Source organism: Dipodomys merriami, unplaced genomic scaffold, assembly GCF_024711535.1.
Source record: "Dipodomys merriami isolate MVZ:Mamm:240054 unplaced genomic scaffold, mDipMer1.0.p SCAF_1, whole genome shotgun sequence".
Lineage (NCBI taxonomy): Eukaryota > Metazoa > Chordata > Mammalia > Rodentia > Heteromyidae > Dipodomys > Dipodomys merriami.
The window spans coordinates 114,937,148-114,964,309 of record NW_027202270.1 but is presented as its reverse complement, the minus strand read 5'-3'; the positions used below and the strand labels follow the sequence as shown (position 1 = coordinate 114,964,309).

Here is a 27,162-nt window from a genome sequence, read left to right as displayed (position 1 = left end):
GAGGCAGCCCAGGGCAGCTGTCACAAGGCTGGCGCTTTTCATGACCAGAGAGGACAGAGGCTGAACGCGCCTCAGGGCCAGGGAAGGCCAGGAAGGGCTAACCCCGCAAAAGAGAGAAGAAAGGTGGGTTCATTCCATTCGCTAAGCAAAAAACTAAGAAAGATAGGCTGAAGCTGAAGGGAGGCTTTGAATGACAGGTTAAAGGATTTCGCTATCTTCAGAAAAAGATAGGGAGCCAAGATCATTTTTTTAACTAGAAAATTGCCATTTGCAGACATTTGGATTTTATGGCTCAATGTAATTTCAAAGAATAAAATGTTAGCCACACATCAGTGGCTCATGCCTATATCCTAGCTACCCAGGAGGCTGAGAGCTGAGGATCATGGTTTGATGCCAGCCAGGTCAGGAAAATCTGTAAGACTCTTATCTTTAATTAAATATCAGAAAACTGGAAGTGGCTCTGTGACTCAGAGTGGTAGAGCACTGTACTTGAGTGTAAAAGCTCAGGGACAATGCCCAGACCCTGAGTTCAAGACCCACAACTGACCAAAAAAAAAAAAAGAATAATATAGTTTCTAGTCAGGCTCCACTGGTTGAGATCTGAGGATCAAGGTTTGAGGCCAGCCTTGGCAGATAAATCTTCAAGACCCTTATCTCCAGTTAACTAGCAAAAAGCTGAAACTGGAAGTATAGATCATGTGGTAGAGTGCCAGCTATGAACAAAAAAGTAAGTCAAAACAAGAGCACAAGACTCTGAGTTCGAGCTCTAGTACTAGCACACACACAAAATTTGTTTTTCATTTTTCAGATTGAGATAAGATTGTTGGAATTTTTATGTGTGTGTGTGTGTGTGTGTGTGTGTGTGTGTGTGTGTGTGTGTGTGTGTGTGTGTGTAAATCAAACCTTTGACAAGCTAGGCCATTGATATAATTCTGAGCTAGACCATCAGGATTTAAAAAACATTTACCACTATCATCATCACCATTTCCTAAAAGAAGGGACTTTTCAAACTGGTCTGGGAAGCGGGGAGAAGAGGGATGAGGGAGAGTGTTGGCAGGGGTGATTCTGTTTGTGGTACATGGTTTGCATATATAGATACATCAGAACCCCCTTGTACAACTAATTGGTGCTAATAAAAAAAATGGAGACAGGAGCTGGGAAGGTGGCTCAGTGGTAGAGCGCTTGCCTTGCATGCATGAGGCCCTGGGTTTGATTCCTCAGCAACACATAAGCAGAAAAAGCTGGAAGTGGTGCTGCAGCTCAAGTGGTAGAGCACTAGCCTTGAGCTGAAGAGCTGAGGGACAGCGCCCAGGCCCAGAGTTCAGGGCCCATGACTGGAAAAAAAAAAAAAAAAAAAAAGGAGACCTTTCAATATTAGAATAAAAAAGCTGGATAATGGGGGTCGAGGGGAGGATGGGAAGGGATGGGAAGGGGAAACAAAAGAGGAGGCTATAATGCTTGATAAGAAATATACTCATTATTTTGCCCATGTAATTGTAACTCCTCTGTACAGTATTTTCACAATTAAAAAAAAAAAAAGCTGGAAAAGACAGTTTTAAAAGCAAAAGCACAACTCTTCCTCTCAGGGGAAAAAAGTTGACAAGTATAAATTATACCTAGTTTTATCTATATACAGACATTGATCTGGTGTGTGTAAATACATGTCTATAATGGTGTGTGTGGTGGTGCTTATCATTTGTGTGACTGTGTAATTGGTGTGCATGTAATTGTGTATGGTTATGTGTATAGCGATGTATGGTTGTGTGTGTGTGACTATGTGTGTGGTATTTTCCTTTTGTCTCCTTTCATTGTCCATCAGTGAAAATCGTGACATCATTTGTCTAGTGTTCTCTACTCTCATGACAGTCATCACGATGAGTGGAGACAGAGATCCCGCAGGTCTAGTGTGATTCTAGTTGTAGAGTCTGCATCTAATACAACCAAATCCCAGCACTTCAATACCAATTTTCTACCAGAGAATAGTTCCTTGAATTATCTATTATAATAGAATGTGTATTAAACCTCAGAGAATTCTTTGTATGTCTACTTTCCAATGTAGCTGTACTTAGAGATGATCACAATGTCCCAATAGTTACTACAAACACTTTAAAATTTCTAATTTTTCTTCTTTTTTTTTTTTTTTTTTTTGCTGGTCATGGGCCCTGAACTCTGAGCCTAGGTGCTGTCCTTAAGCTCTTCATCTCAAGGCTAGTGCTCTACTACTTGAGCCACAGCACCACTTCCAGATTTTTCTGCTTATGTGGTGCTAAGGAATTGAACCAGGACCTCCTGCATGCAAGGCAAGCACTCTACCACTGAGCCACCTTCCCAGCCCTAATTGTTTCTTCTTAAGTAGATGTTATGACAGGAGAGAATTTTCCAGCAATTGGGCAGTTTTTGAAGCACCACATCTGTAGTGTTTCATGATCTTGGGTTATAGTCAGGGAGATGTAGCTGGATGATAACTACCAAGAAACATGTTTTGCTAAGATTTTTTACAAAAGATTGGTGGGGGTTTTTTTGTCTATTTTTTGTTTTTGTGACAGTCCTGGAGATTGAAATCTGGGCCTGGCCATTTGTCCCTGAGCTTTTTCCTTTGGGAGAAGAAGGCTCTACCATTTGAGCCACATCTCCACTACCAGTTTTTTTTTTGCTAGTTTATTGGAGATGGAAGTCTTATGGACTATACTAACTGGGTTGGCTTTACACTACGATCCTCAGATCTCAACTTCCTAAGTAGCTAAGATCATAGGCTGCCAGTGCCCAGAAAAATAAATAAATAAGTAAGTAAACATAAATAAAAATAAAATGAAAATTGAAAATGCTACTTTTCAAGTAACATTATGTCATACTACTTAAAAAAAACACAAACAAAACAAGTGGAACTTTTTTTTTTTGGTTGGTCATGGGGCTTGAACTCTGGACCTGGGCACTGTCCCTGCGCTTTTTTTGCTCAAGGTTACCACTTTGAACCACAGCTCCACTTACAGTTTTCTGGTGGTTAATTGGAAATAAGAGTCTCACAGAGTTTCTTGCCTAGGCTGGCAGGATCCTCAGATCTTACCTCTTGAGTTGCTAGGGTTACAGGAGTGAGCCACACCTGGCTACTGTGACGTTTTTAAGGAACATATTCCCTATTTGTATTAATAAACGGCTTCTTAAATAAATGTATCAGGTTATAAATTAGGCTTATAGTTGTTCCAGTTAAAGTCAGCTTGTACTTGACATTAGGCACCATTTAAATATCATTGTAAGGACAGTCATAAAATGTTATAGCAGCATCTGAGCTCAAAGAAATGAGGTATGGTCCAGGGTATTTTTCAGATAAGGTCAACCTTAGATCATAATCTTCCTTGACTGCTCACCCTCCACTACACTACCCCACATACACATAATCACAGAGGCAGAGGCAGAATTACAGACCTACCCCACCATGCCTGGCTTGTTTGTTGAGCTGGGTCAACTTTTTCCCCTTGAATCTCAGTAGTCTCAATCTCTGCCTCTGAAGTAGCCAAGATCACAGATAAAAGCCAGCGAGTCTTGCCCAAAATACACTTAATACCATAATGAAAGATTACTGTTTACAAATGGTGTCATCTCTTATTTTATTTGGAAGGCTGTTACATTCTTTGCATACATTATCCTTAATCTTTATATAACAGAACCGCTGGCTGGCTCTGAGCTGTAAGTGTAGAACTTCTCCAGCCAGGGTGTATGACATCTTCTAATTTGCACATAACACATGAACTCTATAGGAAAGAATTCTCCCTTTCCATAACTTGTGTTTAACATATTAAAACATTGGAGAGCCACATGCCAGTGGCTCACAACCTTTACCCTAGCAACTCAGGAGCTGAGATACTAGGATCAAGGTTTGAAGCCAACCCAAGTAGACATATCTCTGTGACTATCTCCAGCTAACCACCAAAAGGCTAGAAGTGAAGCTGAAGTTCAAGTGGTGGAGTGTTAGCCTTGACCAAAAAAAAGCTAAGCGAATAGTACAATGCCCTGAATTCAAGCCCTAGTGTACATGCATGAATACACGCGTGTGTGTGCGTGAGCACACACACCCACACCCACACCCACATACAGATATAGATGGGCCAGGCATTATGGTGTCTCATGCCTATAATCCTAACTACTTAGGAGACTGTGATCTAAGGATCATGGTTTAAAGCCAGCCTGGATGGGAAAGTCCATGAGACATGAGACTTTTATCTCCAGTTAACCATCAGCTAGCCGGAAGTGAAGCTATATGGCTCAAGTGGTAGAGTGCTAGCCTTGAGTGAAAAAGCTAAGAGACAAGTACCCAGGCCCTGATTTCTAGCCCCAGGACTGGCATTTTAAAAAAGGTGGGGGCAGACAGGAAATGGAGTGGTGGTTCTGAGAGAAGTCAGGATGTAAAGAAGGACAGGTGTGCACTAAAATCACTTTAAATGAAGAAGTTAGGCATGATGGGCTGAAATCATCCCAGGCTACATGGTGAGAGTGAGCACTGTTTTTGTGCGACACATATGAACTTATTGGGACCCACTGTAGCTGCCTGAGTATGTCTATGTGTCCAGCAAGAGGGAGACTGGGCAGGTCAATACAAACATCCACCAACCAACCAACACAAAGTAAGTGTTCTTTGAAGACCCCGGGTTTCTCTGCTGGGATGAAAAATGGTAGAAGGATTGGGACATTGAGAAAGCATTCCAACCAGCAAGGGCAGAAAGCACAGACAGATGTTCCTAGAACAGATGGCTGTCAGGATTCAACAAGGGCCACTGTTGGTGCCCAGGTGGCCTTCTGGCTGCAGCAGGTAGTACAAGGCATTAGAGTAGATCAGCCCTCCCTTACTGAAGAGCTTGAAGAGTTACCACTGCCTGTGCTCCCTACAAAGGAAGAAAAGTGAAGGAGGAGCAAGGAGAAGGAATAACATATTTTCACTTGGCGGTTGGTGCCTGGCCTTAATCGCCAAGGGCTGTTGCCTTGGTTGCATCAGTTATACCAACAACAACCTTAGAAGTAAATATTGTTATTCTGTTTTACAAATGGACTCAGGATGGTTAATGATTCACCAAATCCTCCTGGTTAAGAAGCTGGAGGCAGAAATAAATCTATCCATCCCTGAATCCATGCCAGCTGCTTTCACACACCAGAACTATCACACCGTACCAGACAGCGCCAAAGCAAGTCTTGTGTGTGGCTCAGGACTGTGTGGCTCAGTAGTATAGCACCTGCCTACCAATTGCAAGGCCCTGAGTTCAAATCCTAGGGATGATGATGATGATGATGATAATGATGATAGGGCTTTGTGGGTTTTTTTTGTCTGTCATGGAGCTTGAACCCAGGGCCTGAGCATTGCATTGCCTCTGAGCTTTTTTGCTCAGGGCTACTGTTCTACCACTTTGAGCCACAGCTCCATGTCTGATTTTTTGTTGTTGTTGTTGTTGGTCATGGGGCTTGAACTCTGGGCCTGGGCACTATCCCTCAGCTCTTCAGCTCAAGGCAAGCGCTCTACCACTTGAGCCACAGCGCCACTTCCAGTTTTCTAGTGGTTTATTGGAGGTGAGAGTCTCACGGACTTTCCTGCCTGGGCTGGCTTTGAACTGTGATCCTCAGATCTCAGCCTCCTGAGTAGCTAGGATTACAGGCGTGAGCCACCGACGCCCGGCTCATGTCTGAGTGGTTAATTGGAATCTGATGGGAACTTTTCTTCCTGGGCTGGCTTTGACCCATGATCCTCAGATCTCAGCCTCCTGAGTAGCTTAAGATTAGAGGTATGAGCCACGGGTACCCAACTAGGTTTTATTGTTTGATCATTTGTTTTGTTTTTTAAGTGAGGTTGGTCCTTAGAATCTTGTGCTTTATCTTGTGCTTTTCTATAGGGCTTTCTCTTGGAGATGCATGACTCCCATGAAAATGACTGCTGATTCTCAAAGAAAATGACAGTTCTTTCTCATTCTCAGTCCATATTTAGTGGGTAGCTTACAAGGCAAAATAAAATTGTGGTTTGCCACCAATAAAGATTCAGAATATTCATGGAGGAAATAGAAACTTCACTGTAAATATTACAATATAGTTAATTGATTCTGCTTGTGTGTGTGTGTGTGTGTGTGTGTGTGTGTGTGTGTGTGTGTTTGAGGCAACGTCTCCCTATGTATAGCCCATGCTAGCCTTGAACAAAATCCTGCCTCAGCCTCCCAAGTGCTAAAATTACAGGCTTTGCTCTATGCCTGCCTGCTTTATGCATTATTAATGAGAATAATATCACTCCCAAGTGGATGCAAATTAGTTCTTAGAGGAAGATGGCAGAAATATCTAAATAAATGTCTTTTATTGCATAAATCAGATATATCTACACTATCCTACAGATACCCTATATATTTGTGGCATCCAATTTTCTTTGGTAAGCACTTGTGAAAAAATGTATAAAACTTTGCCAGGGGGACCGAGGGAGACAGGTTCATGGAGCGTGGCGGAGGTTTGCGCTAGCTATGTGCTGTGTGACAAACACGTGCTCACCTGGCTTCCCTTAATCCTGACGAGTCATAACATGATGGCTGCTAGTGACTCACATCCTTAATCCTAGGTATTCAGGAAGCTGAGATATGGGGAACATCGTTCAAAGCCAGCAGGAAAATTCATGAGACTGTTATCTTCAGCTAATCACTAAAATTCCAGAAGTAGAGCTGTACCTTAAGTGGTAGATTGCCAGCCTTGAGCTAAAAAGCTAAAGGATAGTATCCAAGCCCTGAGTTCATGCCCCGGCACCCAATCCCTGAGTTCCAGCACGTGAGTATACAACACACACACACACACACACACACACACACACACACACACACACACACGCACGCACACACGCACAATCCTGAAGAGTTCAGAGCAGCTCTTTTCTTCCTTCTGTCTCCCCAGTGAGGATGAGTCATGTGACCGCATGGTGGCAGGACCTGTGGCTTGGGATGTGTTATGGGTGTCTGATCCTGCTTATAACTGCCAGGTGACCTTGGGCAAACCAGTGCTCCTGGCATCTGACTGCTCTGTCCCAGAGATTTATGTGCCTGTTTGGTCCTGCTTGGTTGACTTCTTGCTGAGGGGAGCAGAGTCCTCTTGGGCCAAATATAGGAGGTTGGGCAGGAAACCCTTTGGGTGCAGGAGCAAAAAGGGAAGGTCAGAAGAGAAGTAGCAAAGCAGAGGGGACACTCAAGTAGAAGGCCGAGGCCAGAATTTAGATGTGGAGTTCCTCCACATTGAATTGCAGGGCAGTGCACAGGCCAAGCTCCCATAGAGACCCATTGAATGTCAGAGCAGAGATACTGATGGGCAAGGAGGACCCACAGATTTGTTACCCCCAAAAAATGCATCTGTGAAGTGCTAGATTGAATGTGCCCTAGACTGGGGCCCCTGCCACTAACTGCTGCAAAACACATCCAAGTCCTCTGACATGAGTCTAATTGCAGCCTTCATAATCTTTCCAGTATTCTTTGAAGGAATATTTCCAACTTAGTAAATAAAAGCCTCAGCGGGAAATAGGGTGTCATCTTGAAGACTAGTTCTAGTAAAAAAAAAAAAAAAAAAAAAAAGCCGGGCGCTGGTGGCTCACGCCTGTAATCCTAGCTACTCAGGAGGCTGAGATCTGAGGATCGTGGTTCAAAGCCAGCCGGGGCAGGAGAGACCGTGAGACTCCTATCTCCAATAAAACCACCAGAAAACCGGAAGTGGCGCTGTAGCTCAAGTGGTAGAGCGCTGGCCTTGAGCTGAAGAGCTGAGGGACAGCGCCCAGGCCCAGAGTTTGAGCCCCACGACCGACAAAAAAAAAAAAAACAAGTTCAGTCCTGCTGTTGCCAGAAGGATCCATTTCTAGGTCTCTTCAGATTGTTCAATTGGCTTATGAAATGGATTGCTAAAATAGGTCTAAGAATGGTTGTAACCATGCCCAGCATTTTATTACAAATTTTAGCAAAATAGGCTTAGAAGCTCAATTAACTGTGGGGAATCACAGTTGTGCAAGTGTGCAAAGTTGGGAGAATGTAAGACAAGAGAAGGGTTCAGGAGACTACTTGTCCCCTCTGAAATTGTGCCTGCCACCCTGGGGCTAGTGCTCAGTTCTCTTGAAAACAAAACAAAAACAAAAACAGAATTTTCTGCAAAATCTTGAGGCTTTCTCTACATTTTATTTTGAATTCCCTCCCCCCCCCAAAAAAAACATATAAAAGTGATCCATGCCTATAATGGTTACTACTCAGGAGATTGAAATATGAGGATCAAAATTGGAAGGAAGCTAAACTTTGCAGAAATATCCATTAGATTCTTCCCACAGTTAACCAGAAAAAGACCAGAAGTAGCTGGGTGCTGGTGGCTCACACCTATAATCCTAACTACTCAGGAGGCTGAGATCTAAGAATCATGGTTCAAAGCCAGCCCTTGCTGGAAACTCCATGAGACACTTATTTCAAACCTAAAAACTGAAAATGCAGCTATGGCTCAAAGTGAGAGAGCACTAGCCTTGAGCAAAATAAGCTCCAGGACAGTGCCCAAGCCCTGAGTTCAAGCCTCAGAACCAGGAAAGGAAGGAAGGAGAGAGAAAAGAAAAAGAGCCAGAAATGGAAGTGTGGCTCAAGTGGCAGAGTGCCAGCCTTGAGTGAAAAAGCCTAGCAAAAGGGAAAGAATAGTACAATGAATACCTGTACACTCTTAATTAGTTTTGATAGCTGTTAGGATTTTGGTGTGTTTCTGTTGCATGTTTATCTCTGCTTCCTTTGAGTGATAATAAAAAATCTCCTGGTTTTAAAATGTTGACAAAAAAAAATCTTGAGAATTACAAAGTCAGTTCAGGCCCAGTAAAACACACCTGCAGGTACTGATTGGCCTTCCAGTCAGAAGTCAGAGACCTTTGATTATAGCCCTCTTTGCTCTCAGATGCTCTCTTTAGAGACTCCCAAGGTCTGCTACTGGGGTTCAGTACTAAGAGATCCAAGGCTAGATGCTTTTGTGATGGGCTGTTAGCTAGATACCTCTCTGATTAGCTGTCAAATCCTCCTCTACAATTGACTGTCAGCTAGATCCTGCTCTGTGATTGGTTATCAGATGTTACTCTGATTGTGGGATACTCCACTGTGATTGGCTAGACGGAAGACAAAGCAGAGTATTCCTTGCCCACAGTAATAGAAACCAAGAAGTCTCTTATCATCCTCTCTGTTTGTCCAGCAAGTATAGGCCTGTCTAAGCTTATTTTTACAAGATAATGGACAGACTGCAAATAGTAACAGGCTGTTTTGTTTGTTTATTTGAAGATATTTTGGCTTAGCTCAAAACGTGTTTATCTAGAAAGATTGTATTGCAGCTATGCAGTGAACTCCTGAGTAATAAAGCTGCCCTGCAAATACCTCAAGAACAAAAGAAACTGATCAACAAGTTGGCTCCGGCCTCCTTCACGTCCCCATTGTAGAGAGATTAAGCACAGACTGCCATCTGCAGCATCCCCTGCTCCTATACATCCTGCCTCACACTTTAGGCTAGAAGACAATATCACAGAGCTGGACACAGAACAAGTGATCTTTGTGAAGTTTTATTGTATTTTATTTTTAGTTACTGACTCTCTTTTTGGTACTAATTGAACTTGGGGTCTCTCACTTGCTGGGCAAGCACTCCTGTACTCTTCTTTTCTTTTTGCCAGACCTGGGGCTTGAACTTAGGGCCTGGGCACTGTCCCTGAGCTTCTTTTTCTCAATGCTAGCACTCTTATCACTTGAGCCACAGCACCACTTGCAGCTTTTTCTGTTTATGTGGTACTGAGGAATCGAACCCAGGGCCTCATGCATGTCATGCAAACACTACCACGTTCCCAGCCTTCATTCTTCCACTCTTCCACCATACCCTAGTCCTTTTGCTTGTAGTTTGTTTTTCAGCTAAGGTCCCTCTTGCCTCAGCCTCACCTTAGACATTACACTTCCTGTCTCTACCCACTGTGCAGCTGGGGTGACAGGTATGGCCTACCACACCGAGCAAGTGGGCCTTAAAATCATGATTCCACGATTCTCCTGCTTCTGCTTCCTAAACAGTGAGATTACAAATGTGTGCCACCTTGCTAAGCTTACAGTTTTACTTTTAACTGGGAAATCATTTTAAGCAGATTTGGGGGGGGGAGAAAGTGCTGAAAATCAAGCACACATGACAAGTAGTAATTGTTTGTCTTTGTGAGTGTAATGTGATATTGGATTCATGTTTACATGGTTGTATAATTAAATCAAGATAATTAGCACATCTGTCTCCTTAAATTTTTATTATTTCTTTGTTTTGAGAACATTTGAAATACTTTCTTTTAGCTGTTTTAAAATACACTGTATACTATAGATGGTTATTAGCTATAGTTGCCTTGTTGGGAAGTAGCAGAACTGCACAATGAGTGATTTTATACTTCGTTTTGATAAAAATATATACTTACCTCATTGATATATATTATTTTCATTTCTAATCAATAAGAATCCTTTGCTAAACCATTCATATTGCATATAGTTATAAAATTCACCCAAACTGCAGGATGCCCATGGCTTATGCTTGTAATCCTGGCTGCTTAGGAGATGGAGATCTGAGGATAGCAGTTCAAAGCCAGCCTAGACAGGAAAGTTATGAGACTCTTATCTCTAATAAACTACTCAGAAAAAGTCAGAAGTGGCACTGTGGCTCCGGCAGTAAAGAACAAAGAGGCTCAGGGACAGTGACCAGGTCCTGAGTTCAAGCCCCAGGAGGAACAAAACAAAAACAAAAAGGCCAGGCACTGGTGGCTCACGCCTTTAATCCTAAATACTCAGGAGGCTGAGATCTGAGGATCTCTGTTCAAAGCCAGCCCGGCAGGAACATCCGTGAGACTCTTATCTCCAGTTAACCACCAGGAAACGGGAAATGGTGCTGCGGCTCAAGTGGTAGAGTGCTCGCCTTGAGCTGAAGAGCTGAGGGATAGTGTCCAGGCCAGAGTTCAAGCCCCACGACCGACAAAAAAAAAAAAGAGGTTAGAGACAGTGCACAGGGTCTGAGTTCAAGCCCCAGCGTCGACATTTAAAAGAAGAAGAAGAAAATCCAAACCACTCTAGCAAGTAGTGATTCTTCTATGGAGTGGAATTTTTAATTTTCTTAATGTTATTATAAAACTGATATACAGAGGAGCTAAAGTTACATAAGTCATGTAAAGAGTACATTTCCTTTTTGGACAATTTCACCTCTTCCCTTACTCTCTCCCAATTTTTCCCTCCCGTCCCCACCACATTTTCAACATAGAGTCTAGTGAGTGCCACTGCTGCACTTGTTCACCCTTTGTCATTCCATTTCTGTGCCCCTTGACTCTCCCAAAGACAGATAAACAAACAAGACAAAAAGAAAAGAAAACAGAAACAACAAGAGAAAAACCCCTCGTTTCCATTTCCTGGAGTTCTTTTCAGTAAATATTATTTTGTATGAATGTGATGAGATGCACATAGGCCTGGCATCTTTGTGTTCCTCTCCGAAGAGTATTTTCCCTTGGTATCACTGTATGTGAATGCCTACTGTTCTGTATAATGTATCGTGTCCCAGTGTATTTTAGATCTAGCTTCCACATATCAGAGAAAATACATGTTATTTGGCTCTCTGAGCTTGGCTTCCCTCTCTTTGGAGTGGAAATTTTTAAATGGACCAAGCAGGTGTCTTTCATTTGAACTGTTTTTAATGTTTTAATTCACCTTTATATTTGGCAGGATTTATGTTTTAGGTCACAAATTTGCTTACAACAGGCGTGTTTTCTTGCTAATTATTAATCTTCTTTATTGCTCATTAACTCTGAAAGCCATCTAGTAAAAATACTGTTGGGTAAAACAATGTGGTTGAAAAATCTTGGAACTCCATCTGCTTTGATAGGATAATGAAAGGTCGGTGTTTCTAAATGAATGGAAGCTGTCACCATACAGGAAAGGCCAAGGAAGTGAGTTGCTTTGTAATTGTCAGCATGTTGTGACATTGACTTTTGGCCATGTCAACATTATTTTTCATGACAATCACCCTTGTAATATTAGTTCTTTGATAATAATGGTCACGTATTTTATTACTCAGTAAAACAAATCAAGCATCCCTTTAGTGCATCGCTGGGTGTGCTGGGTTTGGGGAAGAATCAGAAGAGATCTCAGCCTAGGTTCTGACCGGGGAACCAACCTAGTATGTTCTATTCCCTCCATGTGGTCTTCTGCAAGTCTACCCTAAACCTCACATACCTGCCTCCCCAAAGTCATTCCAGCTTTCCCATCAGCATCTCTTTTCCTTCTCTAGCTGCCGTGCCCCCCGCCCCCCAAACAAGACATTAGGTAGAGCGACTGCCCTGGGATTTTGGCATTTGGAAAGCTTCTCTTTCCCAAGAATGATGCCTCAACACCACCAAGAACAGTGGGGAGCGGGGGGGATATAATCTCTTAGTCAGGAACACTCTAGTAACCTAAATAGATTCTTTTTTTGGGGGGGAGGGTCCGGTCGTGGGGCCTGAACTCTGGGCCTGGGCACTGTCCCTCAGCTCTTCAGCTCAAGGCTAGCGCTCTACCACTGAGCCACAGCGCCACTTCCAGCTTTTTTCTTTTTGCTTATGTGGTGCTGAGGAATCGAACCCAGGGCCTCGAGCATGCAAGGCAAGCACTCTACCACTGAGCCACCTTCCCAGCCCAATAGATTCTTTTTCTTTTTTTTTCTTTTATGGGGCTTGAACCCAGGCCCTGGGTGCTGTCCTTGAGCTCTTTTGCTGAAAGACAGAGCTCTACTACTTTGAGCCACAGTGTCATTTCCAGTTTTTCTGGTGGTTCATTGGAGTTAAAAGTCTCATTGGGACTTTTCCTGCCCAAGCTGGCTTTGAACTGCAATCCTCAGATCTCAGCCTCCTAAGTAGCTAGGATTACAGGCATAGCCACCAGCTCCTAGCTTCTAAATAGATTCTTTTATAATGAAAATGACTACCTTCAAATGTTGATCTATTACATACCTCTCTGAAACTACCTTTAAAATATTAAACTTGGTTTTGTGGCATACTGGAAGGACTAGGGAAGGGGCTCAGGTCATTTTAAAACATTTGTATGATACAGGGCTGGGAAGGTGGCTCAGTGGTAGAGCGCTTGCCTTGCATGCATGAGGCCCTGGGTTCGATTCCTCAGCACCACATAAGCAGAAAAAGCCAGAAATGGCGCAATGGCTTGAGTGGTAGAGCACTAGCCTTGAGCTGAAGAGCTGAGGGACAGTGCCCAGGCCCAGAGTTCAGTCCCCATGACCGGCCAAAACAAAAAACAAAAACAAAAAAACAAAACATTTGTATGATACAGTAATAGGCTTATGTTTTCAAAAAACACCAGAAACAAAGTAATATATACTTATATATTTTTTAAAAAACATACCCAAAACAAAAGCTTGAAGGTAAAAAGGAATACAAAGTTAAAAAGAAACCTACTTTGCCCTTCACTGCCCATTCTTATTCTTCTCTCAGCGATCAGATTTTCATGTACCTTAATAGATTTCTTGTCTAAAGACTTATATAACCTTATATAACCTAGTTATAATAGATATAAATATTATCATGCATATATATATGCTGTGTAAAAATAATGGAATTTCTTGGATTCCTTTGCAAGTCTAAACTTAAGAGATCTGCCATATGCCTCATTCCTTTAAATAGCTGCACAATGTTTCATCAAGAAGTGTCTCATTCCTTTTAACAGCTACAAAAAATATTTCATCATTTGAGTATAGTCTAAGGTCAAAAAGTTGATTTATATCTAGTTATTAGTAATAGATGTTCAGACTTTTCCAGTGGCCAATCATGTGCACATAAAGCTTTGCATACTTGAGAGAACACTGGAAATAGAAGCCTGATTTCCACAAGTATATCCTTGGCAGTTGCAGTGAGAGACTCCCAACCCCTACTTCCACTTTGGCTTCAAGTCCTTCTAGTTGCTGACAACACAGCATACTGCACTGGCTGCTGGTTCAGTGAATGCATCCCAGGAGGGCTGTGTTGAGTACAAAGCCCATAGATGGGCTATTGTATGTGCTGTGGTAAGTAGCAGCACCAGGGGATCCCATGTGCAAATTAGCATATTCTTTTAATGATCAGATATACCTTTGGTCTGATGTTGTTGGATTCTGGCCAGTAAGGCAGGACAGAGGCCCTTAGGAGTGGTGCCAGCAGTAAAGGCAAAAATCATCTCTAGAGTTAGTAGAAGGAGTGTGTGCAGGAAAGCCAGCTACCCCACCCACATGTGGTCGGTTTCTTTTAGGAAAAGTGTATACTATACTAGAGACCCAGCTTAAACTTTTGCTGCTAGCAGATTGGGTACTCAGGACCAATGGAGCCGATCTAGTTGTGTGCTAGATCAGCCTGTGAGAGGGATAGCCTGGACTCTTGGGCTGGGCATGACCATGGTCCCTGCAGCTGGAGAGATGCACCGCTACCATTTTTGCCTAAGATCTCTGCAGCAAAGGACCAGATAGGGTGGTCATCCATTTTCAACTAGAGTCAAAGGAATAAGCTGATCCATCTTGGAGTTAGGCTCAAGCTTTTGCTCCCCCATCACTTGGAAAACCTCCTTGAAGCACATATGTGCAGGAAGGAGAGGCACCACTGCAACAGTACAGGAACACGGGAGAGGGAGCCACCTCTGTGCATGACTTCAGGTCCCTGCTTGAGCCTGCTTCTGACTGTGTAGTCATCACAGTCCAATTGTCATTAACTTTGAAGAGGATCTCAGCATCCTGGGCATGCCTAGCTGGCCATCCATATGCTGTTCCCAAGAGGATCCCCACCACCCCGCCCTCTGGCACACACTTGCCTTAATTGAATACAGAATACTTACCACCTGCTCACCCAGAAGTTCAATTAGCATGAGATCATCAAGTCAGAATTACATTCTGTGCAATTTAAGAAATTGGGCCTCCTGTGACTTATATTGTGATGGAAAGCAGGATCCTGAAGTCTGAGGGGACTTTAGACAGGACAGGATGTGTGAGCCTCTGTGGATCCTGTGCCCTGATTGGGTGGAAGAAGCCCAGTGACTGTGTCAGTAGCTGCAGAGTGAATGCTGGCTATAGTAGCTGCAATTGGACCATAGTTGGATTGGGTTTCTAGTCGTCTATCAGGTCCACTGGGAGAAGGTACTCTCTTTGGTGGCCAGCCGAGTATTTTGGGTCTCGGGTGTCTGTTGGACCTTGTAGCTAAGTCCTTTTTCACAGTGATTCTGGTAAATAGTCACAGATCCCATGATGGAATGATGGAGGAGTCCTTCCTCAAAGTGATTTTGGTTTATAAACTGAGTTGGATCTAGAAACTGGGAGAATAACTGTAAATTTTGGATTTTAGATATTGGTACATTTTCTGTGAGGCATATCTCACTTTCTTCAGGTGAGCACCACGGGGAGGACCTCCCCGCTGGTTGGCATAGGTTTGTGGGAGATACTGCATTCTTCCCATCCTGCTCTCCCTACGCTCCTTGCCCCACCCAGCACCTGGTCTCTGCCTCCCAGGAATCATTACCAGTGGAAACCCAGGGCCCAGGACCCAGGGCAGCATCTCCACACAAACCACAGGGGGACAGCACCAATGAGTTCCTCAATGATGCCAGTCTTTTCAGGATCCTAACTTACTCAGGAGGCTGAGATCTGAGAATCACACTTTGAAGCCAGTCTTGCCAGGAAAGACTGTGAGACTCATCTCCAATTAAACACCAGAAGAAACCAGAAACAGATCTGTAGCTCAAATGGTGGTAGAGCGGTAGCCTTGAGAAGAAAAATCTCAGGGACAGTATCCAGGCACTGAATTTAAGCTCTAGGACTGGCACAAAAGAAAAAAAAAGACTGGTCTTTGGGGGTATTTCTATAATCCCCTCCACAAGGGAAGCAGAGACAAGAAGATTATGGATCAAGGCCAGTCTAGACAAAAACTCAGACTGTCTCAAAACAATAAATTGGGCATGATAGCATGATAGGAGGATTGGGGTCCAAAGCTGTCCTAAGCAAAAACATGAGACCAACCACAGGGCTGGAGGAGGTATGGGCTCAAGTGGTAGAGCCAGCAAGCACAGGACCTTGAGTTCAAACCTTAGTACTGCCAAACACACAAAAAGGATTTTCAGGCTCATCTCTCCAAATGTCACTACCTGAAGATGCCAAAATCTCAGGCTTCTTCTCTAACTTTGGCCAGAGATCCCTGGTGAAGCTGTGTTCTGACTCCTGAGGCTCTGCTACTGCTCCAGGTTCATCCTGAGACTTGCTTCCAGCATGGGCTGCTGGCCTGTGTGTGCAGGGGGAGCGGGGGGGGGGGGGGGGGGAAAGAGGGGAAAGGAGGAGACTAAAATCTTCTAGAAATCTACTCCCTGCACTGACTGGTGGCCAACTTGGACCTGTCATTTTCTCCTCTTTGTTTCCCCAATGATTTAAGAGTATCAACAAAAGCCAGATCATTCAACCGTCCCCGTAATTACCACTTCCCCGTACCACACCTGTGCTCTGCTATTGCAAAATCCAACTTGTGCCTTATGAAAAAATCACCACCAAGCTGGGCTCATATCTGTAATCCTAGCTACTCAGAAAGCTGAGATCTGAAGAGAGCTGGACAGGAAAGTCTGTGAGACTCATCTCTAATTAACCACCAGAAGACTAGAAGTAGCACTGTGGCTCAAAATGGTAGAGTGCTGGGTGCTTGCCTTGTATGCCTGAGGCCCTGGGTTCGATTCCTCAGTACCACATAAGCAAAAAGAACAAAGCCGGAAGTGGCGCTGTGGCTCAAGTGGTAGAGCGCTAGCCTTGAGCTGAAGAGCTGAGGGACAGTGCCCAGGCCCAGAGTTCAGGCCCCACGACTGGATCCCCCCTCAAAAAAAATAAAAATGGTAGAGTGCTATCCTTGAGTAAAAAAGCTCAAGGACAGCGTCAGGCTCTTAGTTCAAGCGACTGACAAAAAAAAAAAAAAAAGCAAGTGCTTCTAAAAAAAAAACCAAACAAACATAAAACTATTTTACAGGGACAACTCCCACTCTCTAAACTTTAATTTCTGCCCTTTCATGATTTACCACACTTGTGGGTAAAAAAGAATGTTGAAAGAAAAACAGGAAATGCCCATTGGGAAAATGGTCAGTAGTTTTTCCCCTACAGCCCAGACACAGGAAACCATCCTTCTGGCTCCCTATGAACCAGTAGCTTGAGAATCCTTGACATCCTGCTAAGCAGGATTTTAAAGTAATGTTTCCTTAGCTGGCAGCATATACAACGTTTTTAGAACGCTGGACAAAGGCCTAACGAATGATCTTACAGGATTTAGGGTCTGAATCTGTCACAGACCATGGGTGACAGCTCAGCAAGTGTTGGAGGGATTCTTAGCTCTTCAGGGAACATCAAGTAGAACACAGCTGAAAAAAGTTATTTGTTTAATATCAGCAGAACCTGACTTAACAGTGTAATATAAAACATCAACACTGGGGCTGGGAAGGTGGCTCATGGTGCCTTGCATGCATGAGGCCCTGGGTTCAATTCCTCAGTACCACATAAGCAGAAAAAGCCAGAAGTGGCACTGTGGCTCAAGTGGAAGAGTGCTAGCCTTGAGCTGAAGAGCTGAGGGACAGCGCCCAGGCCCAGAGTTCAGGCCCCACAACCGATTAAAAAAAAAAAAATCAACACTCAAAACTCAGCTAGCCTTGAGCTGAAGAGCTGAGGGACAGCGCCCAGGCCCAGAGTTCAGGCCCCACAACCGATTAAAAAAAAAATCAACACTCAAAACTCAGAGAGAAAACTCAGAGACCAAAATGAAATAGCAGCCAAGAGTGGAAACTTTATACATGAATAACTAACTTTGACTCTGCCCAGTCCAGGCTTCTAGATCAAATGGAATGGAAGGCCAGTAATGGTGGCCTGGTAGGGACTCAGAGACCTTCAAGACTAGCCCAGTATAAACCAGAGGGTTGGGAAGTGAGACTAGGCCAGAGGCTTGACCTCCCTGGCTCATAAAGATGAAGAGATTATAAATGATGGGACAGATGGTCTTGCAGAATATATGGTAGTTTGTCTGTTAAGATTTCTTCCATGCTTGGCCAGACACAAGTGCCTCATATATGTAATCTCAGGAGGTTGAGATCTGAGGATCGTGGCTCAAAGGATAATCTGTTGAGACTTTCTTATCTCTAATTAACCAGCAGAGAGCTAGGAGGAGAGCTCAAGTGGTAGACCACTTGGGCCTTAAGTGAAAATGCTAAAGGATAGTACCCAGGCCGAGTTCAAGTTCCTGTACCAAAAAAATAACAAAGATTTCTTGGTTGCATACTGCCATGCTGGCTGAGCTTGTATGAGGTCCATCCATCATGTCACTTGGTTCTGGTCTCGATTCTTTTGCATGTCCCTAAAGAAATCCCCTTCTGTACTGAAAGAGAAACAATGGGAAGCTTCATGAATGCAAGCCTTCCCTATATCAGAGCTGAGGGTACGATTACCAACTTCTCTGAAGAACAGAGGTGTCTGACTTCTACAAGGCCAGTGGAGTCCATGGGGAGTGAGGAAGGTGGTTTGAGATACTGAATCCACACAGTCTTGTGGACCAGCCTCCTGGTCCAAGGTGAATGGATACCACTCCAGTGTGGTTATGTGACCCTACATTCAAGACTATATCCTCCCTGCCCCCTCAGAAGGATCTGCCCCCATTGGCCACATCTCTTTGTAAGACACACCTGTGGTGTCATGCTCCATGCCTTCCTCTTATCTCTGGGGACCTGCTACTCTGTCTCTGCCCATCCTGTGCCCACAGCCTTGTCTCACTCCAGCTCTATCTTGGCCTCCCTCAAGCACACGTGATAGCTCATGGCATTATCTTCAGCTCAAGCTGCAGCCAACCTGACAACTCCTCTAGTATCTCAGAGGCCCTGCATATCCACAGGACCAGGGGCAGGAGTTTCTGCTTCCCAAACCTGCATCTCTTGTCAATGATGGTCAGCTTCCTTGTAGAAACTGTAGAGTCATTGTCACACACACACACACACACACACACACACACACACACACACACACACATAGCATACCCCCATCTCCCACCCTCACCCCCCCCCATCATCTTTACCTCCAGTTCATCACTACATACCAACTCTTCTAATAACAAGAAGGGGCAAAGATGCAGTTGGCCAGAAATGAAAATAAGCACGTGAAATTTACAAGATTGTAAGATTTGAAGTCTTGGCCTTGAGATCACATCCTATGGAAAGAACCAAATGTATGAAAATGATTTTCCTGCTAGTTCTTTCCTAAAGATTTCTGTTTTGGCTGTCTAAACCAATGCCATTCAGAGGTTAAGAAAGCAGTTCGTTCCCTCTTACTATGTCCAGTAAATGTTCATTCAGGCCAAAAGTTTCCAGGCCTGATAACATGAATGTGCCATTTTATAGCTTGAAGTGGCCACCGTTATAAGACCCAGGTATGACGAATGACAGTGCTCTTTCCAAAAACTCAGGTTGAATCTGAAACCCGTGGAGAAGTATTGAGAAGTATTGAGGTGTAGCCTTGGTAATTCTGTCACCTCACAACTGGACTTGCGCTGAGGATGTAGCTTGGTGGTAGAGCACATGCTTAGCATGTGCAAGACCCTGCATTTGGTCTCTGACATGACCAAAACAAACAAAACAAAACAAAAAAACAAAGAATAAATTAAAGGCCAAGGCTGAGGGAAATGCTCTTGCCCTTCTCCCTTCCACTATGTGAGCATAGAGCAGTGAAACACAGAGAGGCGCCTTTCTGGACCACCTTTGCTGGGACCTGGCTCTTGAGCTTCTCAGTCTCCAGAACTGAAAGGAATCAATTTCTAACTTAATAAATTATTCAATCTAGGGTACTTTGGTGTAGAAGCACAAAGAGACTAAGGCACAGGCTTTCGAATATTTGACATGTTTTTTACCTAATATTTGGAGCAGAGTTTTCTCATCTTGAAAGTACAGAGAGATTTTTACAGAAAATAACTTCTGTGTCTTTGTCATAACAATATACAAATGTACCACATACCATGCAGTTTAAGAAGTTGGATTTTTCATCTGGACACTGATGGCTCACACCTATCATCCTAGCTACTCAAAAGGCTGAGGATCATAGTTCAGAACCAGCCCAATAAGAAAGTTCATGAGACTCTTATCTCCAATTAATCAGTTAATCTCCAATTAACACGTGTGCATGTGCAAGCATGCATGCACACACACACACACACACACACACACACACAATTGTACAGCAATAAATATGATCACTGGTAGTGGTTTGCTAGGTGAGTGAAACAAGATGCCCTACAAAAAGGGAGCCTTTTATAATACGAGTCCCTTATTTTATTAGATAGATAGGTAGATAGATAGATAAATAGATGGGTAGATAGATAGATATAGATATGTACTATGGATTGAATCCAGGGCTTAATGCTTGCCAGGCACATGCTCTACCACTTGATTTTTTTTATTTTTTTTTTTGTATTTTTTTGGTTGGTCGTGGGGCCTGAACTCTGGGCCTGGGCACTATCCCTCAGCTCTTCAGCTCAAGGCTAGCACTCTACCACTTGAGCTACAGCGCCACTTCCAGCTTTTTTCTGCTTATGTGGTGCTGAGGAATCGAACCCAGGGCCTCATGCATGCAGTGCAAGCACTCTACCACTGAGCCACCTTCCCAGCCCATGCTCTACCACTTGAACCACACACCTCCAGCCCTTGTTGGATTGGTTATTTTAGAGATGGGGGCTTTACTTCACGGCCAGGTTGTCCTGGACTGCAATCCTCCTACTTACATCACTGGGATGGCAAATGCCTCAGTGCACCCAGTCATTGTGCTTCCCCCAAAGCTGGAGTAATCAACACATGCCATTGGTTGAAATGGCGTCTGTTGATCTGGCATTGAATCTCAATCCCTAAAGCTCTGACTTCTAAGTAACTAGGATTACAGGTATGAACTACCACCATGCCCAGCTGCCTAGTCCCTATTTTTGATAGGTTTATGTACAGAGAGGCCACGAAGCTAAAAGAGAAGATTTATGTTGGCCAAAACCACCTCACTTGCTACCGGCCTTTTCTAGACTCACACTTGCAGTCACTGCAAAAGAATGCCTCCTTTGTTCTCTTGAAAATACTTCTTCAGCCTAAGAAACTGATCTTAACTATGCATTCATACTTCACTCTCAAAAGCCTGTCACACACAAGGCCCATGAGCCAGAGGGACAATGACAGAGTTTTGAGTCAACAGGAGAACAGAGACTCTAATATCTTGGTTCTTTTTTGGTGCTATCACTATTTATTCTATCTATTGATGTCTGTTGACACTGGAGGATATTAAACACTTAATTGAACAAGGGCTGGGTACAGAGGCTCATGCCTATAACCCCAGCTACTTGGGAGATGAAGATCAGAGGCCAGCTGGGAAAGAAAAAAAAAGTGCCGGGTACCAGTGGCTCACACCTGGAATCCTAGCTATTCAGGAGGCTGAGATCTGAGGATTGCAGTTCAAAGCCAGCCTGGGCAGAAAAGTCCATGAGACTCCTATCTCCAGTTAACCACCAGAAAACTGGAAGTGGAGCTATAGCTCAAAGTGGTAGAGCACTAGCCTTGAGCTGAAGAGCTTAGGTACAGCGCCCAGGCCCAGAGTTCAAGCCCCACAACAGAAAAATAAAGAAATAAATAAATGAAAGTCATCAGGACCCAATTTAAAAGTAGAAGCTAAGTGAGGTGGCTCATGCCTATAATTCCAGCTATGCAGGAAGCACAGGTAAGAGGATCTTGAGCTTGTCCTGGGAAAAAGTTGCAAGACTGTATCTGAAAAGTGACTGAAAACAAAAAAGGATTGGGGGCAAGTCTCAAAGGGTAGCGTACCTGCCTAACAAGCACAAAACCATGAATTTAAACTCTAGTATGTGGGGTTGGGAAGGTGGCTCAGTGGTAGAGCGCTTGCCTTGCATGCATGAGGCCCTGGGTTCAATTCCTCAGCACCACATAAGCAAAAAGAAAAAAGCTGGAAGTGGCGCTGTGGCTCAAGTGGTAGAGCGCTAGCCTTGAGCTGAAGAGCTGAGGGACAGCGCCCAGGCCCAGAGTTCAGGCCCCATGACTGGACCCAAAAAAAATAAAATAAAATAAAACTCTAGTACTACCCCAAAAAGATGCAATTGTACAGTCATTACTAAATAAAGATTTCATAGGAATACAACATAGTAATTACTTAGTAAGTGTGAATGAGTTACTCTTTGAGGGGGAGGAAGAGTATGGAGACATCCAGACCCTGAACTGCTGTGGGAAGGGATACTTGAGTCATCCAGCTTTGAAGACTAGATTTTATTTATTTATTTATTTATTTATTTATTTATTTATTTATTTATTTATTTATTTATTGGTCCAGTCGTGGGGCCTGAACTCTGGGTCTGGGCACTGTCCCTCAGCTCTTCAGCTCAAGGCTAGTGTTCTACCACTTGAGCCATAGCGCCACTTCCAGCTTTTTTTTTTTTTTTGCTTATGTGGTGGTGAGGAATTGAACCCAGGGCCTCGTGCATGCAAGGCAAGCGCTCTACCACTGAGCGCTTCCTTCTCCTTTCCTCTCTAGACATTTCTTAGTTCTTCCTTTTCACAAACCCTCTTGGTTATAATCAGGTTTTCCTTGAAAGTTGCTGACAAATGATGCATCCAGAAAGGTCAGGGGTCACTGGCCCCTGCCTCCTGCAGCTCCAGGCCAGAAACGCCCAAGGGAAAATGCTTTTATTCATTGGGTCCCAGTCAGAGAAAACAGGCACAACTCACATTGTCCCTTGCTTCTGTGTTTTCAGCAACTCAAGCATCCCAACCTTGTCAATCTCCTGGAAGTGTTCAGGAGGCGGCGGCGGCTTCACCTGGTGTTTGAGTATTGTGACCACACAGTGCTTCATGAGCTCGACAGGTACCAGAGAGGGTGAGTGACCATCACTGACCACACAGCACCACTGAGCAAAACGAGCCAGGACTTGAGTGGGAACAGTAGCAGCAATGACTCTTTAAGACTCTGTGAGAAGCCAGGCCTGGTGGTACATGCCTATAATCCCAGCACTAAGAAGGCTGAGGTAGGAAGATTGAGAGATTGAGGTCATCTTAGATAAGACCCTGTCTCAAAAACCAAAATGAACCATTGCAAGTGGCACCAGCCTTGAGTAAAAAAAAAAATGCCTAGCAAGAGTGCAAGGTCCTGAGTTCAAACCCCAGTACTGTCACACAACAAAACAAAAAAGAACAAGCACAAAAGATCAAGTAATGGGGCTGGGAAGATGGCTTAGTGGTAGAGTGCTTGTCTCGCATGCAGGAAGCCCTGGGTTCAATTCCTCAGTACCACATAAACAAAAAGCTGGAAGTTGGTGCTGTGATTCAAGTAGTAGAGTGCTAGCCTTGAGTAAAAGAAGTTCAGCGACAGCACCCAGGCCCTGAGTTCAAGCTTCAGGACTGGCAAAGTAATAATAGCCCATGACTATGCAACAAGTGCTACTGGGTTAGCAGCAGAGAAATTCCCCAAAATATGTGAAAGAAGTTATGAATAGTTATTTTCACGAAGAGACCAGCAACCACATTCTACATCAGGCTTGGTTTCTTTTTGGTAAATTACCTTTGGGTAGAATCTATTTCAGTCTCTCAGATATTAGTTGTTCTGTGCATAAGAAGCACAATGGCTTGGACTGTACAAGGAAGGTATGGTAGCACAGGTCTGTAATCTCAGCACTCAGGAGGCTGAGACTGGAGGATCAAGAATTTGAAGCCCAGCCTGGGCTATGTAGTAAGACCCTGTCTCTAAAAATAAAGATTTTTTTTTTTAAAAGGCCATGACTAACAGGAATTTGAATGAGGAAACAGTCATGGTATGCCATCCAATACAGTGGGCTGTATTAGTGAGGAATTCTTTGATTACAAGTGACAAAAAATCCCAACCTGAAGCAAACATGTGAAAAGGAAATGCGGGGGCGGAGGGGGGCTCATTGTTCTCATCATACATCTATCTCTCTATAGGAAATGTATATTTGGAAGAAAATAAAAGGTAGATGAAGCCAGGCATGGTGGCTCATGCCTATAATTATCCTAGCTACTGCAAAGGCTGAGATCTGAGAATCATAGTTCAAAGCCAGGTTGGGCAGGAAAGTGTGTGAGACTCTTATCTCCACTAACCACTAAAAAGCCAAAAGTAGAACTGTGGCTTAAGTGGTAGAGGGCCAGCCTTGAGCAAAAAGGCCTGAGTTCAAGTCCCAGTACTGGCACAAAAGAAGAAGAAAGAGGCTTAGAGTTCTGAAAATATGCTTTTTTGGGGGGGTGGGGAAGCGGGGGGAGTCCTGGGGCTTGAATTCTGGGCTTGAGCTCCTTTTGCTCAAGGCCACCACATGAGCCACAGTGCCACTTCTTGGCCTTTTCTGGGATTAAATGGAGATAAGAATCTCACAGACTTTCCAGCCCAGGCTAGCTTTGAACCTTGATCCTCAGATTGCACCCTTCTGAGCAGCTAGGATTAAAGGCATGAGCCACCAGTGGCCAGAAGTAGAAATTTTTTTTTTTGAGGGGGGAGGAAAGTAGATATGGAAAGAACTATAGATCTATGTGTGATTTATTACCTCCTCCTTGCCAAATAACAAAATGCCATCATTTGTCAAATTTCAGATTTAATGACGAAACACTATTCAATGAGCAAGTTCAAGAAACAAGACTTGTTCTTACTAGATCTTAGCCTTTTATTTTTGGAGCTTAAACATTGCTTGTTTGTTTTAAAAATAGAAGTTACTAGCGGAGTACTGGTGACTCATGCCTGTAATACTAACTACTCAGGAAGCTAACATCTGGGGGTTATGGTTTGAAGCCGGCTGGGGCAGGAAAAGCTGTGAGATTCTTATCACTAATGAATCTCCGAAAAGATGGACATAGAGATGTGGCTCAAGTGGCGGAGTACTAGTCTTAACCAAAAAGCTAAAGGATAGTGCCTAGGCCCTGAGTTCAAGCCCCCAGGACCAGCACACACACAAAATGACTTTCTTCCTCCCCTTTCTTCCTCTTATTTTGTCTTTCTTTTAGAATACTGGGATTGAACTCAGGACCTTGTACTTAGTAGGCAAATGGTGTGCCATTTATATTACATACAATCCTCTTTTGCTTTTGTTTTGTCTTTGACACAGGGTCTCAACAATAGTTTTGTCCAGGCTGGTCTTAAACTCTAGATCCAGCCCTCTGCCTCTTGAGCAGTTTAAGATTACCCAAATGCACCACCACACCCAGCTTAAAAATTATTTTCCAGGGTTGGGAATGTGGCTTAGTAGTAGAGTGCTTGCTTAACATGCATGAAGCCCTGGGTTCAATTCCTCAGTACCACATTCATAGAAAAAGCCAGAAGTGGCCCTGTGGCTTAAATGGTAGAGTGCTAGACTTAAGCAAAAGAAGCTCAGGGACAGTGCGTTGGCCCGAATTCCAGCCCCAGGACTGGCAAAAACAAAACAAAACAAAAACTCCTTTCTAAGCCGGGCATTGGTAGCTCATGCCTATAATCCTAGGTACTCAGGACTGTGGTTCAAAGCCAGCCTGAGCAGGAAAGTCTTTGAGACTCTAATCTCCAATTAACCATCAAAAATGCCAGAAGTGTAACTCTGGCTCAAATGGTAGAGCACTAGCCTTAAGCAAAAAAGCTTAAGGACAGCATCAGACCCTGAGTTCAAGTCCCAAGACCAGCACCCAAAAACAAGAACAAAAAAAGTTCCTTTCCATTATACTCCTTTGTTTAATTCTCTAATCTACTTTAAATGCAATTTCAAATTTTTGCTCATCATTAATGAGTAAATATTGTTGAACTGTATCAATCAAAGATTCTGGAGTTCTTAGGAAAAGATTCTAGTTTGTATTTAGAGATTTAATACATAAGAAATAAAACTTGGAATGTACATTCAGAGTAGTGGGTATCTGAGATTAAACCAACCTGGGGAGGTTGACTAAGGCTCACATGTAATAATGAGTGATTAGGACAAGTTAAAGTTTAAGGAGACCATATCTAAAATGCAGTGAATTGGTGATCTAGTACCAAAGCTTTATCCTTTAGTTTCATATTTGATCTGCTAGGCAATATCGACAAAGATTCTATTATTAAAATATTTTATGTTGGTTTCTCACAAACATAGAAGCAATAACAACTCTCCTCAAATTCTTCTAGAAAGAGGAACATTTTTCCCAAATCATTTTTGAGGCTATTCTCTTCTGATACTTAAACCACATTTCAAAACAAGAAAGTGAGAGGTGACTATTTCTCATGAACTTCAGCATGTGACAAGTTCTTAGCAACATTTTTAGCAAATCAAATCCAGCCATATAATGTAATGTCAGAAGAGTGGCTTCCTGACGTTTCTTAACATGTCTGCTCTTACACATTTCAGACTTCCTGCTTTGATTTCACCTCCCTATTTATCTTTGTATTTTATTTTATTTTTTACAAGTGCCAGGGCTTGAACTCAGAGCCTCATGCTCTCACTTAACTTTCTTGCTCATGGTTGGCACTTGACCACTTAAGCTTTGCCTCCCAGCCAAGATTTACCTCTCATAGACTCCCCTTTCTTTCCCCACCCTAATCTTAATAGTTACACTATTAAGTCACTATTTACTATTCCTATTATTATCACAATCATAACAATCTTACTTATCACTGAGCTTTGTACCATATAGTAGCTTCCTTTTGTACTTTTTCCAAATTAGGATTTGCTTAAGTTTGCTTAACATTCTAAAGCCCCTACTACTGTTTTCCCCACTCTTCCTAATAACCTCTCAATATACTTCCTTTTGACTGCATCAAGTAATGCATTTGTTCCATTTTCTTCCTTGGCAACGACCTGCCTTTAGGCCTCGTTTGCCTTCTGTCTGGCTCGTCCCCAAGGACTGCTGTCCAGTTGTCTTCCTGGGATTTCTCTCTGCTGCCATCCCTGGAAACTCCTCTGCACAGCTCTACAGTTGGAATTATTACTTTCTGGGTTTCCTGTTTTCCTTTTTCTGGTTCTACTTAATTTTTTTTTGAGCACATCTGACTTTAATTGGTGAAAAAGATGCTATTGTCACATGGAAATCAAGACTGAAGACTTTAAAAAAAAATTTTTTTTGCCAGTCCTGGGGCTTGAATTTGGCCCAGGCACTGCCCCTGAGCCTGCTAGTGCTCTACCACTTAAGA

General features: G+C 43.3%; 1 protein-coding gene across 3 annotated transcripts in view; it reads left to right on the top strand.

Moving 5' to 3' along the window:
• The window catches only part of Cdkl1 (cyclin dependent kinase like 1), a 56,567-nt gene that overhangs the window by 4,297 nt on the left and 25,108 nt on the right, over positions 1 to 27,162 (top strand). For all 3 annotated transcript variants that reach the window (XM_070027817.1, XM_070027826.1, XM_070027808.1), the window contains exon 3: positions 22,790 to 22,911. In XM_070027817.1, coding sequence (XP_069883918.1) covers positions 22,790 to 22,911 — 122 coding nt within the window. The remainder of the gene's footprint in view (positions 1 to 22,789; positions 22,912 to 27,162) is intronic.